The sequence below is a fragment of the Alnus glutinosa genome, chromosome 5 (genome assembly GCF_958979055.1).
Source record: "Alnus glutinosa chromosome 5, dhAlnGlut1.1, whole genome shotgun sequence".
Taxonomy (NCBI): Eukaryota; Viridiplantae; Streptophyta; class Magnoliopsida; order Fagales; family Betulaceae; genus Alnus; species Alnus glutinosa.
In genome coordinates this window covers 32,932,968-32,960,405 of record NC_084890.1, presented here as the reverse complement: position 1 = coordinate 32,960,405, position 27,438 = coordinate 32,932,968, and the positions used below count along the sequence as shown (strand labels likewise).

General features: G+C 35.0%; 4 protein-coding genes across 4 annotated transcripts; all 4 read left to right on the top strand.

The window, feature by feature from the left end:
- Positions 1-2,231: 2,231 nt before the first annotated feature.
- On the top strand, positions 2,232-3,849 carry LOC133867778 (probable purine permease 4). The gene has a single exon (XM_062304540.1). The coding sequence runs from the start codon at positions 2,419-2,421 to the stop codon at positions 3,604-3,606; it is 1,188 nt and encodes a 395-aa protein (XP_062160524.1). The 5' UTR covers positions 2,232-2,418; the 3' UTR covers positions 3,607-3,849.
- Positions 3,850-12,125: 8,276 nt separating this feature from the next.
- LOC133869635 (ycf3-interacting protein 1, chloroplastic) lies at positions 12,126-16,584 on the top strand. The gene is made up of 6 exons (XM_062306684.1): positions 12,126-12,466; positions 12,558-12,602; positions 12,905-13,018; positions 14,435-14,515; positions 15,475-15,639; positions 16,347-16,584. The coding sequence occupies exons 1-6, from the start codon at positions 12,170-12,172 to the stop codon at positions 16,434-16,436; spliced, it is 792 nt and encodes a 263-aa protein (XP_062162668.1). The 5' UTR covers positions 12,126-12,169; the 3' UTR covers positions 16,437-16,584.
- Positions 16,585-17,225: 641 nt separating this feature from the next.
- LOC133869634 (uncharacterized) lies at positions 17,226-18,794 on the top strand. Its single transcript, XM_062306683.1, has one exon. The coding sequence runs from the start codon at positions 17,298-17,300 to the stop codon at positions 18,606-18,608; it is 1,311 nt and encodes a 436-aa protein (XP_062162667.1). The 5' UTR covers positions 17,226-17,297; the 3' UTR covers positions 18,609-18,794.
- A 4,338-nt stretch (positions 18,795-23,132) lies between these two features.
- On the top strand, positions 23,133-24,221 carry LOC133869913 (uncharacterized). Its single transcript, XM_062307006.1, has one exon. The coding sequence runs from the start codon at positions 23,244-23,246 to the stop codon at positions 23,958-23,960; it is 717 nt and encodes a 238-aa protein (XP_062162990.1). The 5' UTR covers positions 23,133-23,243; the 3' UTR covers positions 23,961-24,221.
- The last annotated feature ends 3,217 nt before the right edge of the window (positions 24,222-27,438 follow it).

The following is a 27,438-nucleotide window of genomic DNA, read 5'->3' as shown; positions in this document are numbered from 1 at the left end:
TCTCAGGTCTAACTCTCGCTCTCTCTGGCGGGAAAATAAGGATGGGTTTCCCGCCAAAAACACCACGCGGGCCGAGCTTTCTCCTATCGTTTTGCGGGCTGGGCCATGCTCCCAATAACAAAACCCTAAAAGTTAGAGACCTCTCCAAACAATGCCCGGCCCAACGAACCTGGCCTCGTGTAATTCTTGATTAGATTATAGGCATGGACATAAGATTAGGTTGACAATTTACCACGAACTCAACACAAAATTAGCGAGTTATAATTAAAGTTTATGATCTATTTAGTTAAATGAGTCGAATTATAATTGATCTATGATTTATAACTCGAACTCAACATGCGACATTTAATGCTGATTATTTTTTACATAGCCTGCAATTTAATGAGTTAGGGTTGAAAACTGACCCGTTTAATTAAATGAATCGGATTAAAATTAACATATATAATCTTATATACATATACTTCAACACGGTCCAAACCCGATAAGGAAAAAAGAATTGCCACCCCTAATAGGAAGAAGAAAAAAAATGCAAATAACGTACATCCACTTGTCCTTTTATAATACTTTATATAGCATTCATATGCTACGAGCTAGAGAATTCACTTTTTTAATTTATCTGGAGACAAATTACGTACTCGATCACTTAAATCCACATTAATTAATATCTTAAAAATGATATTCTTTTTAGGTAAGTTAGGCTAATTATTAGAATGACGAAATTAATTATCTAAATTCTAAAACTGATAATTAATGAGACAAAAGTATGAGGCAACTCTTCCTTATAAAATGAAAATCGGGATTGTGTAACGACAAAGAGTTGAAGTACGTTGCTAAATTCTTCTTCATTTTTTGTGATGATTTGAAGAGCAAAACGCATATATATATATATATATATATATATATAGATAGATAAAGACCAACATTAAAGATCATGAAGATAAGGTCGATCGATGATCAGGAATATTGCATATAATAAATTAAAGGCTCTCTCCAGCTAACTGCACTGATTTTGGGGAGAAAAAGTCACAATTCAAAAGAAGATCGATGATCGAGTTCACTCCCTAACATTCGATCTCCCTGTCAGTAAAAACTTCATCTCCCCCTGCCCCTGGCCTACATGCAATTTGTATTAGGACATACATTAAATATTAATGTTACACACCCGTCACTTGTGTCTGTCGTCCATCGATCAATATATATTATTTTAATAGAACCTATCCTTTTCCTTATTATATATTGGCTTATTTAGTAGAACCGACTTGGCATTGTTCAATATAGGTCAATTTGATAAATAACTTGAATAATTAAGTACAGTATTGGACTAGTACTGGTATCTACATAAATTATAATCAGAAATGCAAAATGTATTTTCAAGTGTTTATTTTCAAGTTTATATTTGTGTAAAACATTATTTAATAATAATTTTTATTGTCACGTTAAAAAGTGTAATTGAAATTAAGTACACTAAAAAATGCGAGTAACATTTTTAGAATTATATAATTAATACAGACCATGAACCGGGCATGCAACCAGATGGAGGACATGCAGTCCCAAGCATGCAGCATGCCGAAGCCTCTGAGACACCCTCAGGTGGCGTCCAAGCAAAAGATGAAACGCATGCTAAAGAGGAACGACACGTTGCCTTTCATATATTGTGATATCTGCCAGAGGGTTGCTAAGTGTGTAAGTGTAAGAAACTGGGAGGCAGTCAAAGTAGCCGTTTCATGATCTGTACTTCCCATTATCCTACCAAACGCCATTTATGTTTTCAACTCTCTCTCTCTCTCTCTCTCTCTCTCTCTCTCTCTCTCTCTTCTTATCCGGCCTCCCTTCATATGAAGGGAATCATTCATATATCTTGTATTAGTCCTTAATTAATTTATTTTGGAGTTATTGCATGCACCTAACGCACATCATTTTCAATGCAGACTCATCATGGTATATATATCATGAGGATGATCATGACCCCATTAGCCACAATAATTTCTTCGTGAAATCACTTTTTTTTTTCTCTTTTGCTACTCGATCCAAATCGGACGGTAAGTAGAAGAAGAAGAAGAAAAGGGACCCACTAATAAGTCCCCATGAGATATGCTCATATGTGGAGGCCTATAGGATGATTAACAACCATTGGAGCTAATAAGTACAAAAGATTTGAGGCATTCGCATTCTATAATCATTGGATCCTCCTCTTTCAAGCCGTCAACCAATTAAACCAATCTAGCTCCTATGAGCCGAAAGGCTTTATAGTTTGATATTAGACCCCTCAGCTTCCATATAATTAACCCTATCTAAATCCCTCCTCCTCTGCTTAAGTGTAAACAAATTCATCATTACCAATATCCTATCACCCTCAATACGCATCACTCATCATCGTCAGAGATATATTCGTCTCTCCTCGGTCTCAATCTCTTTTTAATGGAGGCCTCACAACCAACAAATTCTCCCAAAACCCTTTACCACCAACACCACCACAACAACAACATTCAAGCCACCGCAGTTTCATCATCATCATCACTACCCATGAACAACAACAACTCCTCCCAATTCCATGCAGACCACAAATCCAAGGCAAGCAAGCGCTTTCTGCCCCTTTTGCTTGTAAACTATTTCTGTCTATTTGTGGGTTCGGTCTCTTCAACCTTGCTCTCAAAGTTCTATTTCACCCACAAAGGCTCGAGCAGATGGCTCTCCACATGGGTTCAATCCGCTGGGTTTCCTCTCCTTGTTATTCCCATTTACCTCCCTTATCTTCTCAAATGCACAGACAGACGACCCTTCGCTCAATTCTCTCCAAAGATGTTAATCTTATCCATCTTAATAGGCCTCATGTTAGGCCTAAACAACCTCCTCTTCTCCTGGGGAAATTCTTATCTCCCCGTCTCCACCTCATCTCTCCTGCTCTCCTCCCAGTTGATTTTCAATCTCATACTCTCCGTTATCATTGTCAAGCAAAAGATCACATTCTCAAATCTCAACTGTGTGATTCTTCTAACCCTCAGCTCCGTTCTCTTAGCCTTGGCTTCCAACCATGAAAAACCAACCGGTCTAACACGCGGCAAATATTTTATAGGCTTCTTTTCTACAATAGGCGCCGGGTTACTATTTGCTCTCTATCTCCCTGTCATGGAGATGATTTACAAGAAGGTTTACTGCTACCAGATGGTGATGGAAATGCAGCTCGTGATGGAGGTCGCCGCCACGGCGTTGGCGAGTATCGGGATGGCGATGGACGGCGGAATTTCAAAAATAAAAATGGAAAGCCAGCGATTGTTCGACGGGGAACCGACGGTGTATTGGGTGACGGTGTTTTTCAACGTAGTCACTTGGCAGTTGTGCTTTATGGGCACCGCAGGCATGGTGTTCTTGACTTCCTCTTTAACCGGAGGGGTTTGCATGACAGCTTTGATGGCCATGAACGTGTTGGGAGGGGTGTTGGTGTACAGGGATGAGTTTAGCGGTGAGAAGGGGGTGTCCACTGTGCTTTGCGCTTGGGGGTTTTCTTCGTATGTGTATGGTTTGTACGTTAAGATGAAGGAGGAGAAAGCGAAGGAGAAAAGTAATCAAGGGATGGAGATGGTTCATGTGGTTAATGATAGCGTTTGATAATAAAAGCATGATTGGAGAGACGACGACGACTATGCGGCCAGTTCAAGCATATCAATGTATGACCGATGGTATTGGAGATATGAAAGCTTAGCTTGAAATTATTACCATGATAATTGATAAACATATATCGCTGTCAATGTAAATTATCATTATCATCATCTCATCCGGCCAGTAGTTAAACGAGTGATCGATCAAAAAAGAAACTAGATATACATAAATTAATTAAGCATAATTAAGGTGGAGATTATTTTGAAGTTGACTTTACAAATTAACTATTTCGAATCCAGTCTCAAAAGTTAAAGAAAATTGTGAAAAAAGAAAAAAGTAGTACTCCCGCAGAATCTCTATAATCTTTTAAACTGGTTAATTTAGCTTATTGGGTTTTGTTTATGAACGCGTACGAGATAAACTTCAAAGGTCAAACCAGTTAATTAAATCTCTCTTTTATTAATCTTTTTTTCTTTTATCTCAAAAATATTCTTTCATTTCATATATTTTTTCTATTTTCTATTTATTATGATACTCATAAAATATTCTGTAAATAGTGATCTATACAGAATATTCTTGGTAATATTCTAACAATTAATCATTCATCCAAAAAAATATATATTATATATATATATATATATATATATATATATATATATATATATATATATATATATATATATATATATATATATATATATATATATATATATATATATATATATAAGTTTTAACTAGTTCTTTTCAAATGTGGATTCTGCAACTTTATAATAGTAGTAGCAAGTGGCCCTGACATATACAACCATATATATATACCTAATTCAAAAATAGCTAGTTTCATCAAACCTAATAATATGTGTTCATCAAATTGTTAAAAGGTGTTGGAATATCGTGCATGGTCAAGCACGTACATTCTAATAGATTTTATTATGGATCGAGTACTATATATATATTGAGTAATGATCGGTGATGAGCGGTGTAAAGTAGGCAATGAAAGATTAATTACCAGAGATTATATATATATATATAGCATGCAGTACTGTAATTTATAGAAATTAAAAGAGGGAAGCACAAGAAAACAAGAATTAACAATGCATGGTGGGTGGGAGATCTTCACACGGCTGAAGCTTCGGAATTTATTCCATGTAATATTTGTTTGTCTGCATGAAAAAAGATTTCTTGTTGGAGGCCAGGGTTTGGCTTTCAAGGGGTTCCACTTGCAATAAAACAATGCTCAAGGGTCGAGACTATTAGTGGTAATTGATCTCTCCCACACAAAGAAACAGTATTTATTCCAATATTTATATGTCGGCGTAACATATATATATATATATATATATATATATATATATATATATATACAAAAAAATAAATCAATTTAAAAAGACCAGTTACATATAATCTATTTCCACTCGTTGTCTTTTTCGTGTATAAAAGAATCATATGCACCAATGTAGTTGTTCCACTCTGAAACCAATCTCTTGGCTCTCACGTTGCCATTTCCATAGAGAAAAGATGATGGCAAGCTGTCATGTTTTCCTTAAAAACAAACAGTACGAGAGAAAACCATAAAAATATTTCACAAGATATGAAAGAAAGCAAGTTGTCGTCTATCGTTCAAAAAAAGGTTTTCTTTATGCATTTTTTATTTTTTATTTTTTTTAACTTTCTGTGTCGATCGACCTCGTTCTTTTTGAGATGAACTATTCAAATTAATTTAACCCAAATTAAGTAATGATAATATAGCTGTACAACGACATGGACTGTCGTTTCCTTGTCTCTCTAAGACCTTTTTAAGCGACCACAAACTCCTTTGATAGGCTACTTCCTACTTTAGTTGTTTTAAGCTACAAATATAATTATATATAATAGTCCAGAGGACAAATAAAAATACAAATTGCAGGGTGTGGAAAGAGCTTTCTCTTCCTCTTTCTTTTTCTTTTCTTTTCTTTTTTTTTTTTTTTTTTTTTGTGTGTGTGTGTGTGGGGAAAGATATCTTTCAAAGAAGAATACTGTAGTACTTCTTTGTAGTTCGTTTGAGGTGTTGAACAAAAGTACGAATTAATGATTTTGAACTTAATTTTAAAAGAAGAACACTCAAATTATTTAAGTTTTCATGTAATGATTATTTTTTTGATTTCCCAAAATGGTTATATTTCTTTGAAAAATTGCTTGTAGTATCAAAATTAAGCTAGGAAGAGACATATAATTAATTAGCATGTACGTATTAGCTTAATTAGAGAGAGATCAGAGAGAGAGAGAGAGGAAAAATAAGAACAAATTAAGATAATTTTAACATCGATCATTGGGGGGGGGGGGGGGGGGGGGGAGAGAGATTTTTAAATGAAATTGCAGATAAGATTTAAACCTTTTTTTTGTTTGGTTTCTTTAGCAAATGATAATTAAATATATATTTCCCATGCATTGATTGTATGTGTCTTTAATTTCCTCTAGATCTATGCCTAATCTTTTGCACTTGGATCCTAGTACACAAAGCTACACCTCTTTTGCTTTATATTTTTTTTAATAATTAATTTCCCTTTGAATCCTAACCATTAAAATCTCTTTGCTTTAGCTATATATTATATTAATTAAGACTTGGGAGAATGAAAGGGGGATACCGTTGTTTGCCATTGTATCAACTTTTAACATTAATGAACAGGTGCTAGAAGCCAATGATAATAGAAAGGTCAACCAAAGAAACTTGTCCAATTTATTAAAAGTAAAATTAATTACCTTGGCCTGCTCTGCACATAAAAAGTACAATTCAAAATTATGATATGAAAAACAAAATATTTAATTGTAGGTTGATCATAAAAAGAGATATTGAAGGGAAGCATGCAATAATGTTGATGTTGAACTTAATTGCAAGAGATAAAAATAATATGCATGAGTACTGTTGAAAAATTGAAAGTGGAAACTAAAGAAGGAGATCGAGTTGGATTAATTATCATGAGGTATATATATTTGGTAATTATCCAATAATTGATTAATTAAATACTTAAATATGAGCATGCAAGTATATATAGCTTATATAAGCTATATATATATGGCGCTTAATTCTTGTTCTAATGATTAAATGACGATATCAACCAACCACCCTTCCTTAAAGGCAAAGGAACTAACTAACCAGCCTAGATACTGTGGATGCATGATTAATTCCATGCCAAGGGATCAACCTGGAGCCTACTTGACTTAGCTAGGTGTTGTAAAAAAACCTTATCAGAAATTTTTTTTGTAGTTTTTTTAATGATTCAGATTTAATTTTAAATTTTTTATGAATTGAGAAAAATATATTAGCATACCGCCATATGCATGTAAACCCTTGGCTTAGGTGTACGTTGTAAAGAAAAGAACCAGATCGAGGAAATCTTTGTAGTTTTTTTATTAGATAATGAAATAATTAAATTTTCTTTTTGTACTAATTAATATAGACCTTTAAAATAAGGAAAAAATTATATTTAATCCTTAAGTTTTTATCTTATTTCAATTTAGTCATTGAATTTCTAATTTTAAGAATATAGTCCACAGGTTTTGCATAAATTTTCGTCACTTTTTCCTCAAGATTAATAGTTTGTCATATTTCATGTGTGTCTCAATTGACACATCAACATCTATATCAGTACCTAATATCAATACCACATTATTAAGCGCAAAGTCATCCATAGAAGAAAAAAAAAAAAGCCACAACTCTAGAAATAAAAACCTTATTCTTCGTAATCTTAATCTTCTAGATTGTAACATTAGAAGGAAAATCGTTAAATTTGATGCTAACATGGGCATTGACATTGTATTGGGTGCTAACATGAATCCTAAAGTATCAAATGAAATACATGTGACAAACAAAAAATCGCTAACTTTAACATTAAATTAATAAAGGGATCAATTTGAAACTTGGGCAAAACCTAAAGACCTTATTTTTTAAATTGAAAACCAAATGACTAAATCTAAATTAGATGAAAACTAAGAGACTAAATATGATTTTTCCCTTAAAATAACTGATAATTTGTCAGCAACAAATTATACAATTGATAATGTTCTTTTTTCAATAATTTTGATTGGAGTCAATTTTTTTTTTTCATTCATCAACTAAACAAACGTAAGCAAACTTTTATTCAAGTTGAGTTAATGCGAGCTATTTCCATACAATTTGGACATTATGGCTAACAATTTTTTATACAACTTGCAAATTAAACCTAACATGAAATTAGTGAGTTAGGATCGAGGGGTAAGGGGTTTAACTCGTTTAATTAAATAGGTTGGGTTGGAGTTAACCTATATATTTTTATACACATGCATGTTTCGAAACAACCTAAATCTAACACACGACATTTGGAGTTGGCAATTTTTTACACAATCTGCAAGTTCAACATGAACTTAATTAGCGAGTTAAGAACTTAATTATGGTCGAGGGTATATATATATACGCCTTGACATTAACCGAATCCGAATTGTCAATCCTAGCTATTTGACATCACATAGCTTAGTAAGCTGAAAACAAAGAGAGACTTTTGTCTATCAAGGGCAACTAGAACAATTGGTTTATTGAGTTAACTCATGGGAGCAAACATAAACAAAGATTAATGGGAGAAGCGATGTCTCCACGTACAGCGCATAGGGGGTTTGATGGATTGGGATGATCGATGATATCCGAAAGCTAGTTAAGCTGAGCTGCGTCTGATAAAATCCAAATAGAGAGATTTTTGCTGTAGAGGTGATCACTTTAATGTGTCCTAACTGCAGCATAAAGAGAGTACTTAAGACGTGTATGGAGTGTGCATACAGAAACAAAGAAAAAGATGGAAGTTGCAGTAAAGCTAACTCAGCGGATCCAATTCCTCCGGCAAAACCCAAAGACACTTGACTGGCTTCTTTATGAGTCTGTGGTGCCCAACGGTGCTGAGGGACGAACCCTTGTCAGATATTCTACAAAAGCTAGCTCTTTCTTCTCTTCTAAGAACTTGGGAATTGCCTATCTTTGACAAAAGCTTAATGATTCCAAGTTAGTGAAATGACACCACGAATTATTCCTTTTATATTGTTTGATTGTTTTCTCCTAAATATATGATGTCTGAACTAGATCCTATCTGCAGTCCCTTTAATGAATATAGGAGATCTAGTGACTTAACAATTAATAAACAAATAACAAAGGGATTTATGTCCATTAGCATAACAAAGTTGTGCCCGTTTATGAAAGAAAGTTTAAATTCAAAGTGAGAAAAAGTTACGTAACAAGCAATATATATTTAACAACAAAAATGTCAATGAAAAGGAAAAAAGACAAAAAAGAAAAGGAAAGAAATTAAAGAACCGACAGAATAAGGATCGTGAGAAAGGAATTAAATAGGGGGAAAAAAAAAAGTGAGAAAGAAGTATATATGGCAAATATATGAATAGTAGATTTCAGTGATATGTTCTGTTCATAATGTATGACACGTACCTTTAAGTGTTTATGAAGTATATTCACTTGTCTACAAATGTTTGGTTGTAAGGTTTAGTTATTATGGAATGAACATCATATCGTTGATTTTGAGTCTTACACCCACACACATCATTTCAAAATAAAATAAAGTCTTACACTCACATAATCATGATAAAAGAAAATTCAATAAAAAGAAGTTGCATATCCCAAATTCAATTAATTACTCTCTTTCCATTAATAGAGGATATTTCATCATAATTTAATCGGGTTTTACTTGATTTTATCTTGTACATAGTTCGGGTACGTGTTAGATTTGTGTCAACCCGTTAATGATATATCAATTAATTATGACATGATCCGTTTAGTTTAATGGATCAGAATCCTGACACGATCTATTTAAATAGACGGGTGACATGAGACTACCCGTTTAATCAATAAACATAACGAGTTGGGCTGTCTCTACCCGACCCGCATAACCCATTTAATACACATGTCGTGTTGAATTTACCTAAACACGACTCGTTTAACCTGTTAATCCATTAAGTTTTTCTTTATTACCGTTGTAAAAGAAAAAAAAAATTATAATTATATAGGTCAAACGGGGTCACCCATGAGTTTATTAAACGTGTTAATTCGGGTTAACTTGTGATTGATCAGTTTATTAAATGAATTAATTCAGATTGACCTGATCGAATTGACCTGAACCTTCTTATATTAAATCATAATCTGCTAATTTTGTATTGAGTTCATCTCAGGTTCAAGGGTCTTATAAAAAAATTATAGCCCTAGATTTCATTTTAATCATTTTGTTTTTAAAATCACATTTTAACTCCTTGGCATTTTCGTTCAAAAAATATATATATTTGTTCAGTTTTTCTCATTTTTCCTTCCTTCATTTCGCCCAAAACTGCTTAAATCAATTAACCCATATATATTAGTGCTACTACGTATGCAGTTTTGATATGTGGCACATATTTAAAATAAATAAATAAATAAATAATAATAATAATAATAATAATAAACAGATAGGGTGGATAATGGCTCTTCCATAGTAGTAAGTGTGGCTCGTTCGACCCTTCTCGACGAAAAAGGTAGCTGACATAGCCAACCCAAAAAGAAGTGAGATCTCATTTGGCCACCCCCAATGAAAGAGTAGCTAACCCAACCAAGGAGTGGCTGTATGGCTAATCCAAATAAAGGAGAGGTCCGCGGCCGCCCCCCTTGCAGGAGTGGAGGGAGTGACTCTCCATCTTTTTATATATATATTATTTAATATAATAAAAATTTAATATTTTAAACATATTAAAATTGAAATACAATTTCGAAAACTCAAGAAAATAAATTGAAATCGCACAAAAGGCAAGAGAGTTATGATGAAATTTCCCTTCCAATAAAGATAAAGATGTACAATGAATGTAAGGAATCCTCTAGCTTGTTCCTCCGAGGCAAAAATTATTTAAACATATACTAATTATTAAATAAATATACTATTTTTTAGAATTATTATATTCAAGCTTTTGTTTCAGAAGAACTGCAGTCAAACTTCTGGAAAATGATTTGTGGGGGATGAAAAATCGACCCCCATTGCCCTCTTTTTATTTCTTTTTATTTAAAAATCAAAAAGAGGGTGATGGAGATGAAAAATCGTCATCCATGTATCAGCTCTCCAAACTTTTAGCCTCTAGGTTGTTTGTTGTTAGCGAGGGCAGTCGCAATTCCAATTACATTCCTTCACAGAATTTTTGACCCGATATCAAATACTTTGAGTTCGTTTGGTAACGGTGTTTTGGGGAGTATTTCAAAAGATGTCATAAATAGCGTTGCCAAATGAGCCATAATATTTGAGAAACGTTTAAAAATTATATTTAGGATTGTAAATGAATCAAAATGTTAAAGAACAACTCGAATTCAGATCGCAATTTAATATACAGGTCAAATTCAAATAATAATTAATATTGCTTGAATATTAAGCGAGCTGAATTCGAATTAAACTCAACTTGGCTCGTTAATTAAACTTGTTTTAAAACTCATGTATATTTATTGGTATAAATATATTTGCATATATAATATGTTATATATACATTAAAATATTAACTTAATAATATCTATTAGCAACTGAAATGATAGTCTTGTGCTTATGAGAAGGAAGAAACTGGCAAGAGTAGTACTATAGTTGACGCTACACTTGAAGCAAGCACTTGATCATGGTGAAACAGTCAACCGTGGCAACCGACAAAGAATTACCACTAAAAGTTTAAAACCCATCGTCCCCGTCCTATCCTTATTAATTTTTCTTTGAAGACAAGATGAGTAGGTGTCACTTGCCTTGTCGATAGAGACTTTGGATGATGCTTTATACAACAATTACATTATTAATTCCTGCTGTGTGAGTTAACTATTGGATCCAATAAAATATAGAATGAAGGCACTTTTTTGGTTCAATCCAAATCACACTAATGGAAACTTGGAAATTCCTATGCATAAATAGAAACACTTTATTCATTCAAATGAGAATCATATCATCATTCACAAACTATTTTGTTTTTTTTGTAATACTTTATTTTTCAATACTAATCGGACCCTGTTTAAATTTCGTCTATGCTTCCTTGATTCGGAGTAACTTCATTGAATTCGAGTGGTGAACCCTCTAGCGAACCTCCTCCGTGGCGGGCGGTGTGAGGTTACAGGTTACTGTGCTTATAACAATCATAAACTTTTTATGGTGTTTTGAAGCTTTCCTGTAAACAAAGTGTTAGTAGGTGAAGTAATAAAAGATTCAAAGCTCCCCTCGGTCCACGTCAAGCAGGATGCAGATTGGACCAGGTAAAGGTGAAATGGGCATGACAAGCTTGCTATGTAGTATGTAGGGTTTGATGGGTGGAAGTGGAACAAAGGACTTGAGCATTTGAAGCAAACAACATTAGAGAAGTTGATTCAGCTCATGAGTGGAGTTGGGATGGGCCAAGAAGAAACTAAATGGGCCAAAATAAGCTTATGAGCCCAGTCCATGATGGGCCAAGAAGAAACACTCAACCAAATGGGCCCCAATAAGCCCATCCGGGATACGGGTGTTTTTTTGAAGAAAAAAGAAAAGGACTTCAAACTCATAAGCTGGCCTCTTGTTCACTCGCATAAAATTTAGCGGAAGCGATGGCTTTGCCACTGCTCCGACTCCCACTTGCTGCTGCATCACCCTATTCTTCTTCTTCATCATCCTCATCTTCTTCTTCTTCTTCTTGTGTTCCAACATTACCCTTCTTCTTCCAGCTCCACCACCGTAAACCTCCACTACATTATCGCCGCGACCGTGGCCTCAAGAGAAGTGGAGTTGTTGTACTCGTCAGTAAAGAAGATGCCACATCAACCCAAGAGGACGAGCAGCAACAAGATGAGTATGAGGAACCACCGGGCCCTCAAGACCTCGAATACGTTCGCCAAATCCAAAGGGTCTGTTTTCATTTTTTTACTTTTCTTTTTCTCTCTCGCTCACTGTGTTTTTTTTTTTCTACTGCTTGTTTAAAATATATGCCTCCTGCAGGTGTTGGAGCTTCTCCAGAAAAATAGAGACATGATTTTCAGTGAGGTCATTCTTCTTTACTTATTTTTGTATTTGATTTCATTCAATTATGCTCAGCTTCGCTTCACTTCCACTCGTTCTTTTATTACTTTATCCTTTCAATTCCGTTGCCCCCTTTCGATAAATTCCCCTCGAATTTAAAATTGGTAGTCTCTACACATTCACTCAGACTTTTCTAAATTTGGGGATTTTTTTTTTTTTTTTTTTTTTCATACTTGTCGCATTAGTTAATTTCCCATGTTCGTTGTCTATGTCTGTACCATGTCCTGAGCTGACCCAGTTCATCTTTTGTGCTGTGTAATGTGTAGGTTAAGTTGACCGTAATGATTGAGGACCCCAGAGAAGCTGAGCGCAGGAGATTACTTGGAATCGAGGATCCTGATACCCCAACAAGGGATGATTTAGCTACTGTTTTGGAAGAAGTAAGTCCCTCCTTCTCCCTCTTATCATCACAATGGGATACAAGGAAGTTTATAGGAAGGATTTTAGCAATATGACCAGTGTGTTGATAACTTACTTCTAAATAGAGGCAAAAGAGTTCCTATTTATGATGCTCAAGTAAGATGCTTGGTGTCCTGAGACATAATGAAGGAGAAAGGCTTGAAAAGTGTATGATAAATGTCTTGCATTGTTATGTATGCCTATAGAACGGGCATATCACAAACAAAATGTCTGGATGCTTCTTCCAGTAAATTTTTTTTTTTTTTTTCTTTTGCTAAGTTAATCACGAATGTTACATCAAGAAATTACGTCATCCCTAGAGAGTGCAGCGACTGCCTAGACCACAATTATAAAGTTCCATGGTGGTGTTTGATAATTTTTAAATTAAGTTGTGGAAGTTTGGTAGGGAAGCATTATTTGAGGAATGCGTGTGATATTAGTTTCAAATTCAGGTAAAAGCTTATCATCATAGTTGTATTGCTCCTTCATTTCATTAGAAATTCTTCAGTATGAATCTAGAATCTTATGCTTGATGGTCATTTATGGTTCTGTAGTCCTTACTGCTTGATAGCTTTATTTATTCAAATTTGAGATTCAATAAATTAAGAATTCGCAAGCCCTCGAAGATCTGGTACTTGTGAATAGTTTGTTGAAAACCAGTTGAACCATCCTCTGGTTGCATTCCAGTTAGTTCAACTATTTCAGTTCCATTTAAGCCTCAAATCCAGCAACAGAATCCATAGCATATGACTGTTTAGTTAATTCAGAAAGCTTAGGCTTGTTAAGGTCTGAAATATTTGTACATATAGAAAATGAAAAGGTTTTTTTGTTAGTAAAGCCCCTTGTTCAAAATATTGTTGCTTTGATAAATTTCTTTTAACAGTATGTCCCATAACTTCTCCTTCATGCACAACATAATGAAGAGAAGAGGAAAGAAAGGAGGTTAGGCTTAGAGGTGGAACTGTTGAAGATTTATCACATCCTTTATCAGCATCATTTTTTATGCAGCTGGAGCAAAGAAAAAAATGCTTTACTTGACTACATAAATCTTCTCAATTGGACACGGGGATTAATCTAATAATATTTTATTTTGTGGATAAAAAGTATGTCATGTGGTCACTTGTTTACAGTCTTATATATTTCAAGACATGTAGTATATCTCGTTGGCATTATTCATTGAAATTTTAATATTTTTCTTTATATTCCTTTGTATTTATCGATCTCTCCAACATATAGTTGTGTTTTTTAAATGGTGTTGGAAACCACTGCATTGACATTTTCGCCTTCTCACTACCATAGGAGGAGATGAAAATGATTTTTCTTCACACATGAAGTAATGGCAGGGTTGAATACTGATTTCATTTACTGAGATGATTCATGGTGCAATTGTTTACTAGGTAAATGAAGGAAAAGTACCAAAAAATCGCGTTGCTCTTCAAATGCTGGCTGAGGAAATGATTCAATGGCCTAATTTAGAGGTACTATTGTAACTTGAGCATATGGCATTCTTGACATTAGAGATGCTTATTTCAAGAGAGCTCCTTGCATACAAGCAGTGTGTTTTTTCTTGAGAAGATTTTACCTCATTTTCACTAACTTCCAGGCCCCAACATATAAGTGGAACTGAATGTTGATATTGTTTTTAGAGGCAACTCTAGTAGTTGTAAGAGTAGCTTACTTTGAAGCTTTTTATATCTTTGACAAGTATTCAGACCTTGAAGGCAATGTGACATGTTAAATCATCAGTTGTCCCAAACGCTTAAGCCGATAGTAAGTAGTAAATTTCATCATTTAACTAATATTTTAACATGATATATGCATCCCACTAGTCCACTGGAATAGCAAATAAATTTTGATGACAAGTAATACTAAATATCAAAGTATATTTGATAAGGATCAAAGAATTCATTGGAGAGTCAGTTATTTGTTGAGACAAATGTATATCAAGAACACATACACTAACATTTGATATGATAATCAAAGCCAGACTGTCTGAAAGACGTGCTATTAGTTTTTCTTTTCTTGGTCATGTTAGCTTAACTACTCAGAAGAAATTATCCAGCAAGCATGCTCTTGAAGGTCCAAAACATTAATTCTACTACAATTTCCAATTAGTAGTTTGATATATATCTTCGGTTTTAAACTTTGTTACAATTCTGTGTTTTTATGCATTGGTTGTAATCTATTCTTTTGAGTTGCATGATGAAATTTAACTAATGGAATGTTCCAATTTAAAACCCTAGTGCAAGCCTAAGACCTTGTATGGGAGCAACTATTTATTAGAGAGCCTCTAATCATAATACAGATTAAATTGCTGATCATGGAGTTATTCTTCAGATGTCTCACCTGTCACCACTGATGTATCATGTTTATTAAACTGATTTGTTACCAATTTCCTAGAAAGATTTTGTTTTCACCTATTGTGTCTATTGTATAGGTTGAAGTAAAAAAGACAAAGACCCGCAAATCCCAATATGCAAAAGCCACAGACACTGGTGTCGATCCTAAAGTGGCTGCTAAAAGACTGAATATTGATTGGGATTCAGCTGCTGAGATTGAAGACACTGATGACAAGGATGACACAGAAGTGCCTCCAGCTTTGGTTTGTTTCCTAAACCTTTTCTTGAAAGTTGATTGTGACTTTTTCATCAGTGCTAGGCTATTGATGTTAGGAAACAAAACAGAAGAATTAAATAAAATAAACTCACGAGAACACTAGATTTGCATGGTTCACCCTAACTAGGTTATGTCCACAGAGTTGCTGCAGTTTTTCACTATGATAAAGATGATAATACAAAGGAGTTTTTCCTTCGGTTGGATTATCTTTTTAGTAGGAAAGGCTGTAGTAGAGTTGCTAGAGGTGCTTCGCGTCACTCTACTGTTTATTTTCCAGGCAGGGATGCCTATTGTTCCCTGCTCTAACTCCTCCGATTTCCCTTTGCCGAGTTGATCTATGAAAGGTGAAACATTGGAGGATGAGTGTAGTGTCTGCATTGATAATGCCGAGTTGATGGTTGTTTACTAGAGTATTTTGATTCACACTTGCATTGATTTATCTCTTAGAATTCGTTTTACATATTTTAAAAATAAAACATTACAAAATTTTAATAGTGATTAACAGGCAATACCAGCAATATGTTAAAACATAGCTTTGCAGTCATCTATTCTTATGAGCGCTGCACGCTGCTCAAGGGCTATATAAATAGCCTTGTGAAATAAAAACACTGAGAAGTTTTGATAATGGCTTTCTCATTTCTGTGTTGGCTAATCCTTGAAATATTTACGGAGAAAGAGCTTATTCTCTTGCAGGTTTATGGAGCACTTTACCTGGTCACGGCTTTTCCTGTCATCATTGGTGTCTCGGTGGTATTGATTTTATTTTATAATTCTCTCCAGTAGATATTGTCTTGCCTTCTTGTATAGTCTGTGTACCTTGCTGTGGATATACTAGTGCCAGTGGTCTCCACACGAGCTTGTACATGAAAATCATGAAATTGAATGATTGTTTCATTAATTATGTCATTGCTGCATTGATATGTCCTTTTCCTTTTTGCTCCTTTCTTCCCCGTTGGAGAGCTATGTTATCTCTAGTGTAAATGTATCTCACTCCGTGCCAATTTAAATTTCTTTCTTTTCTTTCTAGGACGTTCCAAAATAAATGTCAACTTTTTCTCTGTTTTATATATTACCTTACTTTTCTTTTTTCTTAAAAAGCTAGAGATATTTCTATTAAAAATTGTATTATTTCTGGTATAAAGTAAAGAGCATTCTAAGATGACTATATTTTGATTTCTTAATAGTAATAGTGTCATTTCAAATCAAGACATATAAAGTGGATCTTTTCCACTCCATGACAAAGGTAGTCACCAGTGACAAATTGATCCGGATCTCCATCAATTCCAGGCAGCAAATGTGACAAATGTGAGAGAGCTTTAATGAGGTCCATTTGTCCACACATGCTTGAATTTGTGAGTTGTATATGCTGTTGATGCAACCACATCAACCTTTATAATTAGTCTCGCATGTTCGTGCGGGAGTTTGTTCCATGTCATATTTTGGCGGCTTGGATTCTAGTCATCCATCATCATTGTAAAAAAGTCAGCTCTCTCACAAGGAAAGAAAAAAGAAAAGACAGTGTTCATCTTATTTCTATAGAAAATGTGGCAATATATTTCAATTTAAATGGAGGCGGCAAGAGATCGTGGGAATCACTATTAAGATGTTGGCCGGTGAAGATGCTGTGCACGTCCTGACTTACCCATGAGCCTTTTTCCTCCTTTTAAGCGTACGCACAGTGCATCACTTCCACCTCCTCAATCTCCATCTTTCACCATGGCGCTTCCAGCTTCAGATGCAATCATTTCTACTACCAAATACAGCTCCCCAGAAGCATATGGCGTTTACAATGGAGTTGAAGTCGATGTTTATATGACTGCCCAGCTTACCGCCGCAAAAGAAGGTGCCCGAGAGGCGGCGGACGAATTCTACAACCCAATTGAAGAAGTATACAATGATATTCCTCCTGACTTTCCCTTCGAGTTTGAATTCTTGCCTGTCGAAAAACCTAGACTTTATGTCGAAAGGGAGAGCCTGCAAAAGGAAAAGCAGATTTCAGTGGATCCTATATCCTTGAAGGGACCATCAATGAGGAAGTCAAGCTTTAATCTCATGTTGCTTCCGCCGCCTCTTATACCACCTACAAAATCGAAGTTCTTAAGTTTCAGCCTCCCAAACTCGGCCAATTCGTCTCCTCGCTTTAGCTCAACTCTGTTGAAGAAGAAACTAAGGATTGAAAGCAAAGCAAATCCTCCCAAAGCCAGTAATCTGGCCCGCCAGCACTCTGCCGCAGAACACGGCCATCCCGCCAGGAAACCGGAGGTTTACTTGCAAAGGAGCAAATCATGCAGCGAAGGAAGAGCACGTGCGTCATCAGATGATTTGGACCTTTGGCTGACCGCACCAAATGTTTCTGAATATGACAACAGGTACTACTACGACAGCTTTTCCAATACTGAAGGAACCAAAGACAATCAAAACAAGACTACGAGGAGCAAGGATGCCGGCGACGAGGAATTCAAATGCGGTGCCCTCTGCCTGTTCCTGCCAGGCTTTGGTAAGGGCAAGCCTGTGAGAGCAAGAAAGGAAGAAGCAGAGGGTGAAAAGGTGATGTCCAGAAAGGAAGAACCAGTGGGTGAAAAGGAGATGTCCAGGACAGTTTCCTTGGAAAAATTCGAATGCGGGTCTTGGGCTTCATCGGCCATAACACACGACAATGAAGACGACTCCAAGAACCTCTACTTTGATCTGCCCTTGGAGTTGATCCGAACAAGTGTCAATGACGCACACTCACCAGTTAGAGCAGCTTTCTTCTTCGATAACGATCAAAAAGGGATTCTCAAGAACAGCTCCACAAAAGCAACAGCCAAAAAATGTGATGAATCGCCGCGCCATGTTCGCTTTTCTACATCATCCCCTGTATCATACCCGGCCTCGCCAGCTTCTTGCATTACGCCTCGTTTGCGCAAGGCCAGGGAGGACTTCAATGCCTTCCTAGAAGCACAGGGTGATTGAAATTAATGTTATGAATCTTGCTTTTGTAGCTTAGAAAACAATATTAGCCAATTTTGGAGGCCCTCTTTTCTTTTGGTTAGCACATGATTGCCAAGAGTCAATATAGCATGGGAGCCCCTGGGTTTTCTTCTTTTTAAATGCAATTTTATTTTGGAGTCTAAATTTTTGTTGGCAAAAATGCTACTATGTCATTGGTTGTTTTAGCTCGTCTAGAATAGGTCCGTTTGTGATTGTGATTTTAAAAAGTATGATTTGAAAAAACAATTTATAAAAACCCAGTTGAGCGTTGGGTAAAATTGCAGTTTAGCCTTCAAAATCGAAGTTTTTAAAAATGCACTCTCTTGCCTGCGATATGAAAATACAGAATTTTTTATATTTTAAAATCGCAATTTTTTTAAATACTCATTCCAAAATAATACATTTTATGCGATTTGGTTTAAAGTCAATTTTAGTCTACAAAATCGTAATGCCAAACACATTCTAAGGACTAATGATATTTTAGAGGTGGAGATATTCCATATCGTTATGGAGATTTATACTTTATGAAGTATTTAATTAAGACGGACAACCTTATGAGCATAAGGTCAAACTATATATATTATATTAACCATCAACATTGGCGATGTTTTTTCAACGCACTTCACCTTTCTACACTTACATGTGTATACTCAACAATCTTCCCCTCGAATATAAGCTTTATCAATCTAATAAATTGTCCCTAGGATCACTTGCATGGACTATTTGAGCTTCTATCCACATAATACACACCTTCATCCCTGCTTCAACTGCGAAAGGGATCCATCATTCATGTTTGCACTGATCTGCATCATCCCCTCTCCAATTGCAAAAAAAGACAAACTATTATCTACCATATCACATACCATTGTTGGTTCTAATATTAATTACTTGTTGTAGATATTATCATCTTGCAGAGAATTGAACTAAGACCATAATATAACATGTTGAGACAATACTATTAAACTTCAATTTCAAAATGATCTGCATATTCTCTTCTAAGATGCATCATGTTTGTATCATATTGAAGTAGATGTAGTTAAAGCCTTGATATATAAGCCTTGTATAGCTTCTTGGAGAGCTTCAATCTTGAAAGCTGGATTCGAGTAGTTTGCCCGATCTTACCATATAATTCCAGAAGCTATCACTCCATGCATTAACTGCAGGAAAAGTGGCCGACCGGCCGGCATCCACATGTTGACTTCAACCAATCTATAGGTGGGGAAAACCAAGCTTGAGAGTTACACTTCAACCGATGGCATGTACTGCATATATAGGAGTCTTTTTTTTTCTTTTTTTTAATCTTAATTTTTATTTTGCATTCTCCTTTTATTTTACATCTCTTTTTTAACTTCATTAAACACTTTGTTTGCCACTAATATGTTCTCTTTTTCACTCTTCAATCGAAAATTTCCTACATTAGGGCAATTAAAGCCAAATTTTCACCAAGATGGTTTAAAAAGTATTTCCATCCGATTATGTAAATTTTAGCTAAAAGACTCATTTTTATTTTTATTTTAGCTATTGTTTTTTTAAAATACTCTACATCTTATTTTCTAAATCTCTTTACTCAATTAAAATAATATTTTTATATTCATTTTTTATTTTAATAAATATTTTATCCTTTTGTTCACGTTCAACATAATCTCTCTGTCTCACACACACACACACACAAAGAAAATGCCTTTTTGAAGCTCGCCGCTCATGGCCATCAAGTTTGCCAGAATCGCCGCCGCCTTTCACCACTACTCATGTTGCATAGGAAAGAGAGAGAGTTATGTAAATAAAAAATATTTGGAGAAGCTATTAGAATTCATGCAGAATATATACTCCTCATATAATTAGGTTTATATTATTTTCTTTATAAACAGTTTACAATTTGAATAATCGGCTTGTTTGACAAAGATGTGTACAGAACGAAGTAGTGGGTTGTTAACAATCTCACGAATACATAAAGGAATATCTTCTAGCCAAACATCATCTAGAAAAGTAGCGGCAGCAAATTTTGCAAGAACATAAGTTGTTTCGCTAAAAGCTGATTATCAATAAATAAGAGAAAAATATTGTAGCTTTATTTTCTTCCCTAATAATGGACGCAGGTGATATAGTGTCGAATCACCCAAAAATTATGTGTTATTTTCTCTCCTTTTGCTCGAGACCTTTTCTTCCACAGTTTACATTTTATTCTAAATCTCTTCAGAAGCCACAGTAAAAACACAAATTTGAATTGGTATTGTACGTTGATTTTTTTTATTTTTTATTTTCTAATTGTATTGTAGGTTGTTTTTATTTTAGCATAAGAGCACTAACAGCAGACACCAAACCATTTTCCCTAAATTTAGGAAACAAAATTACTTTTTGCTTCTCTATCTAAAAACACTCCACAATAACTTTCCTAAATTTTTCCCTAAACCATTAAAGTATTATTTTTTTTTTTACTTTTACTTTATTTTTTTCTTTCATTTTACTATTATAAGGAGAAAATAGGGGAGAGGTAAGAGGTGAGAGAAGAAAGAATCGAGTTTATGATTATAATAATCATTGTGAATGCTACAATGCTTCCCAATGCACTCTAACATTCCCAATGCTTAATTAGGAAACCCGTAGGGAATCTGTTAGAGCATTCACAGCAACTTCCTTAAAGGGAGTCTGTTATCTAAGTTTTAGGAAAAATTTCAAGAAAGTTACAAAAACCTCTTCACAACAGCTTCTCTAAATTTTTTGTTTTACTGGGAAGCACTATTCACTTCACATTCAATTGTTTATTCACAAAATATATTTTCTTTCTCATATTTTAAAGTAGAAGATAAATTTATCTTCTCTTTCCTATTTTTAATTGAAGTAAAAGTAAAAAAAAATAATATTTTAATGATATAGGAAAAAATGAAAGGAAGCTGCTGTGAGGTGTTTTTTGATAGGGAAGTAAAAAGTAATTTTGTTCATTATATTTAGGAAAAATAGTTGGAAAGCTGCTCAGAATGCTCTTACATGTAATTTTTTGTGATTTTTCTTACATTTTCTCTATATTTAGAGAAGGGAACCACTAATAGAATATCAATCTGCTACTAGTGCTCTAAGAATAGATAAGCGTCAATGTAGGGTAGTCTTGGAGGGTTGCATCTAAATTTTATATAGGAATAACAAATACATATATAATAATGGAATACAAATGATCTAATGATATATACCACTTAAAACTGGGAAGAGAGATGAGAGTTGTTATATATATACTATCTCAACGGCTGAAGAAGGAATTATATATATATATATATATATATATATATATATATATATATATATATATATATATATATATATATATATATATATATCCAATGCAAGATTAATTATATATGTTGGTAACAAATTGCCCATGGTGGCTAAGGAGACAATATTGCATGCTGGACGTCATGGGCACCTCAATACTCCCAAGAAATTAACTTAGATACTTTACCAAATATCTTTCTTGTGATTTTAAATGTAATACATAAAAAAACAAAAAAAAAAAACAAAAAAAAAAACAAAAAAAAAAACAAAAAAAAAAACAAAAAAAAAAAAAAAAAAAAAAAAAAATAATAATAATAAAAATATTAAAAATATTAAAAATATTAAAAATATTTTTTATCACAGGGAGAAAGTGGATGACCACTCTGCATACCCAACCCTGCATACAACAATGCAAGTCGTCGTGTGAATATCTAATAGACACATAAAATTTCGGCGTGAGAACTTGTCTCCGATCCTCTCCAATATTATTCTTGGTTTCACAACTACTTGTCTCCCATCCTATATCGTGCAAGCAAGTGGTTCGAATTTTTTTTTTTTTTTTTTTTTACTATTTTCATCGTAACTATATATATTTGCAACTATAGACCATGTATGGTCTGGACTAAGATTCACTGCAATTAGGTTGTTTCGGACTATGAAACTCACCGGTCTCGGGCAAATGAGCTCAATAAGTACTTTAAACTGCCTGAAACAGGTGAGCTAATCTACGGCCTGCTTTCTTATCCAGGTATTGTCTGGATTGAGATTCACCGCAATTAATTAAGTTGTTTCGGGCTATGAAACTCACCAGTTTCGAGCAAATGAGCTCAATAAGTACCTTTAACTGCCTGAAACAGGTGAGCTGATCTACAGCCTGCTTTCTTAATCTGTCCAAATTTTATGAAATTCAGGTCGCTTAATTGTCGTGAATTTCCGTTAGGATTGTCCTCCCGGCCCTCACTAGCACAAAAATTAATCCTAGAATGTTTCCTTGGACATGAGTGAAATCCATCCTCTAATTAATAGGAGAAAAAGACGTGACTGATAAGTGTGATTGCCCGGGAGAATCCTGAGGGCCTGATTAAGGAAACAAAAAACAAAACAGAAGTGAAAAATTGAAGATATTATAAATTAAAATTTGGACAAGTAAAACAATATTGTTATATTAATTGGATCAGGAGGCTAGGCCCACAAAGAGTAATGTGAGGTTTCCATGTCTGTACGTTTAATTATTATCATGATCATCCATTAATTAGAAAGCTTTTGAATAAAGCTTATAATTTATGATCTTATTACTCCTCCAAGTTCCTGATTAAAGCTAGCTTCACAGTCATTTCATCTACTCGAAAGATTATGTTGAAGAAGATGCGAAACGAAAGCAAAGTGAATCCTGGTCAGGCCAGTGATCCTGCTGATCATCATCATGACAATCCTCTCACCAACCATCCTGCCGGAATCCAGTTACAAAGAAATAAATCATGCGGTGAAGGAAGAGCAAGTGCGCCTCCTGACGAACTTACTCAACCAAATGCTGCCAACAAAAATAATAGCGGCGACAACATGATCATGGATCCCAGCGAAAAGGGATTCAAATGCGGTATTCTGTGCCTCTTCTGGCAAGTCTTTGGTAGGGGAAAGCGAGGAAGTAGGGCCAAAAAGGAAGAAGCAGTACTAGTGACGATGGAAGAAGTGATATCGAGGACAGTTTCCTTAGAAAAATTCGAATGCGGGTCGTGGGCATCATCGGCCATCTGTCGTAGCAGCGATGAAGGCGGAGACTCCAAGCATCTCTACTTTGATCTGCCGCTGGAGTTAATCCGAAGCGGCGTGATTGATGATACGAATTCGCCGGTTACGGCGGCTTTTGTCTTCGAAAAAGATCGCAAAGGAATTCTCAAGAAGAATTGCTCCACGACAAGAGCAACAGCAGCCTCAAAATCAGATCCATCATCGGGCCGCCAAGTTCGTTTTTCCACATCATGCCCGGACTCACCTGGTGTATGCGTTTCGCCTCACTTGCTCAAGGCGAGGGAGGACTTCAGTGCCTTCCTAGAAGCACAGAGTCAATGACATGCCATGATCCTCGATCAGAGAATGTAATGTTTTTGCTTCTATTTTATGATGCATTAGTATTTTGGTCATTTTCCTTGAGAGTTTTTTGGTGGCCGAAATACCAGTGTGCCATATGGTTTTGTTAGCTCTTTACAGGAGCTGATTATTCAACTCAAAATCTTCAAATAGAAACAATAATACCATCATTGTATTTAGATTCATGATCTATAGGCTGTAGCTTTCATGTTAAGCCATAATATCGTTTGCGTCGAATGGAAACTTTACCTCATAACTTGTTTTTGCAGTTGAATCAGTGCATTGATCAATGCAATTTATACATATATACTCTCTAGACGTTAATTCCTCAAACATATATAGAATGGTTGAAGATGCCATACCAGCCATATATGCAAATCCATTATAGGAATACATGTTCTTGGCCATGCCAGCCCCCTCGCCAAGAGGGATTAGATTTGGTCGAAGATGGAAGCTGATTTCAGTGTTCGATCTCTAGCAGCACTGTACTTTGCCATTAACTTGTTTTAGCCATAGACTCATAAAGTGGGCATGTATATAAAAAGTTATGCACAAACTTTATTCATACAATTTATTTAGCAGCACTGTACGATTGCACAATTCTAATTGTAGAAGCCCAAGAGTGGATGGGCCCATTATGCACAATTCTAAGCCCACATCAAATCTCTCAAGAATAACTTCAAAACTCGAAAAAAAGAAGAAGCAATTTTCATTAGATTTTGTGGGGACTTCCAAAATGTCGTCAAAGATTGTCAATGTCGGCCCCAAGCACAAGCGGGCCGAAGTAGAGAACCCTCCCTAAACGCCCCATTCACAATGTTTTGTGTCTCTTTAAACATACATTGGACCCAAAAAGGTTTAGGGCCCATATAAAATAGTGGGAAACTACACACTACACAATATAAAAAAGTGCTTTGTTTTAACAAATTTAAAGTGCTCGGTTTGAAAAAGTAGTGATTCTTTTAAGCAATTTAATATGCAGTTAATGAAAAATGTGATTTTTAAAAGTGTAGTTACCATTTGATAAAATAAGAAAATTGAAAGAAGAAAATAATTGTAGAGGTAAAACAATATTTTTTTTTTTTGAACGGAAATGATAATCTATCATTGATATGGTGAACAGCCCAAGGCTTACAACTTGAAAATAAGGGACAAGCTCCTCATTCTCTAAGCCAGAAAAATCTAACTTAAAAAACAGCTGCCTAAGCAGAAATACAACTTTTACAAGAAAGCATTTGATCCTCTTTACATTAACGCTTATTTTCTAAATAAAAGAGACCAAATCTAGCAATTAGCCAACAAATATTCCCGTAAAAATTGAACCCAACACAAGCAGACTGTGACCCAAGAAAAGAGAAAAAACACATGACACTGAAGCGGAGACCACCCAAAAACAAACTGCCGGCAGTGGAGGAAAATGCCAAGAAGCCGAACGGCGGCGCGTGGGGGACACGCGCCGACACCGGCGGCACCCAGACGGAGGACCGAAGCCAGACGACCGAAAACCACCAAGATCGGCCAGAAAAAAGTGGTGGAGGGTGGTAAATAGTGATAAGAGCACAATTTACATCTCGTCAGTCCCCACCTCCCTGGGTTAATGCCTATCCCAATTGCAATGGAGGCAGACAAAGAGCCATCTTCCAGCCTATTCCACCAACGAATATATCTTCATGTGAGTGAGGCCCCACTTCTAATAATTTCCTACAGACCCGTCAATTCCCTTCATATACAAAAATTTTCTATAAAATTAAAAAAAAAAAAATTATTTTTATTATTATTGTTGCCAGCTGCCGGCCAATACAAACTTGAAGATGAATTGTCCTCATATGTTATTGTCGATCCGTGTGATGCCGAGATCCTATGAATCATGTCAAAACATTTGTTAAACTCGAATGTGAATGGTCTCATAAATAGTTAAAAAAAAAAAAAAAAAAAAGGTAAAATTACGTGGCAGCATTGTTGGCCAAAGTTAAGTGATTTCTTTGAGAGCTGACATATAGGGGACGATTTTTCGTTTCCCACAAATTATTTTCCGAGTTTTTTATTATTAAATGGTTGTCTTCTTGAGAGAGGAGTATTCAGTTGAAAGGGAGAGCTGATGGCAACTTTTTGCAAGTAAAGTAGTATTTCTTAAACATCATAATCTGTCCGTCCGACATCCGACGTAGTTGATAGCTCAAAAGAGAAAGAAAAAAAATAAATAAATAAACAAGGCACGTCATAAATGTGAGATTAACTCATTAGTCTAAGAAAGACATTATTACAACGTAACCGGTTGATACTAATCATTATCTGCAAATGTATCATTGGAACCACCAACCAACGTACCCATTATTTGTTGGCTGTAACCCACTACTTCTTTCATGGGTTCTCTCCAATTGTTACAATTGTACTGGTGATTTTAGTTATTAATTTTTCAATACAAATTTTAATAGATGATTGATCACTTTTTTTTAGATATTATTTTTCAATGTTTTTTTTATTGCAAAAGTTGAAGGTTAATATGCTTCAATTCAGGTTAAGCCCTTTAATAAGTGGATTTAAAGCTCCAGTAGTTTGTTGTTTATAGAGTTCACGTATAGAATGATGGACTATCCTAAACCTATTTAAAAAGGTTAATTAAAAAAATTATTATTAAGGATACATATCCAAACAAACTATATAGCTTTACAACCAACTATTGTTGCATAATAATACGGTGTTAAATGGGGAGAGAGATGGCTGTAACATGTTCTTAAATAAAAGTTATTATTTATTTAAAAGATAGTGCCGAATCTAGGTGCAATTCTTTAGCTTCAATCCATAAAATCTCTCATCATTGCGCAAGGCCTCCAATCAAGCTGTTCCGACACCCATAAGGGGGATTTAACAAACGGCCTAAAATCCTTTGTCTAGTCTGTATAACTTCAATGGGAATTAAAAAAAAAATTGATTTCTTTTTGTTTTCATTTTTACTTTTCCTTTTCCAACCGGTCTTATCGCTTGGACCATTGCAGAACAAACTGGGCTTCTTCTTTTTCATGTCTTTTTTCTTTTATTATGGTGACTCCTTTATCTCACCAAACAAGGCAGCCCAACCGCATCCTTTAGAGCTTTACTCATTAATAATCTCAATTATGAATCGGCTTTAAAGATTTTTAGATGGCGGGGCCAGGAAGGGTGAGAGAGATTGACAGAAAGGAAAGAAAGGTCCATCCCACAAATATTTTACAGTAATTTTAGAAATGAAAAAAGGATTTATATTGACACACACACACACACAGTAAATCCAGCAAAAAAATCTTATCGTAAAAGAAGCAGAAGAGAATGGTATTCCAGAGTTAAAAAAGAAAGAGACATATATGTCCAAAAGAAAACCATCCGTTTTAGGAACCCTCCAGAATTACAACACACAGTTTCTCACATTTTCTCCTGTCTTCCTCACTTTTTTCCCCCACGTTAGTTAGATGATTGGACATTA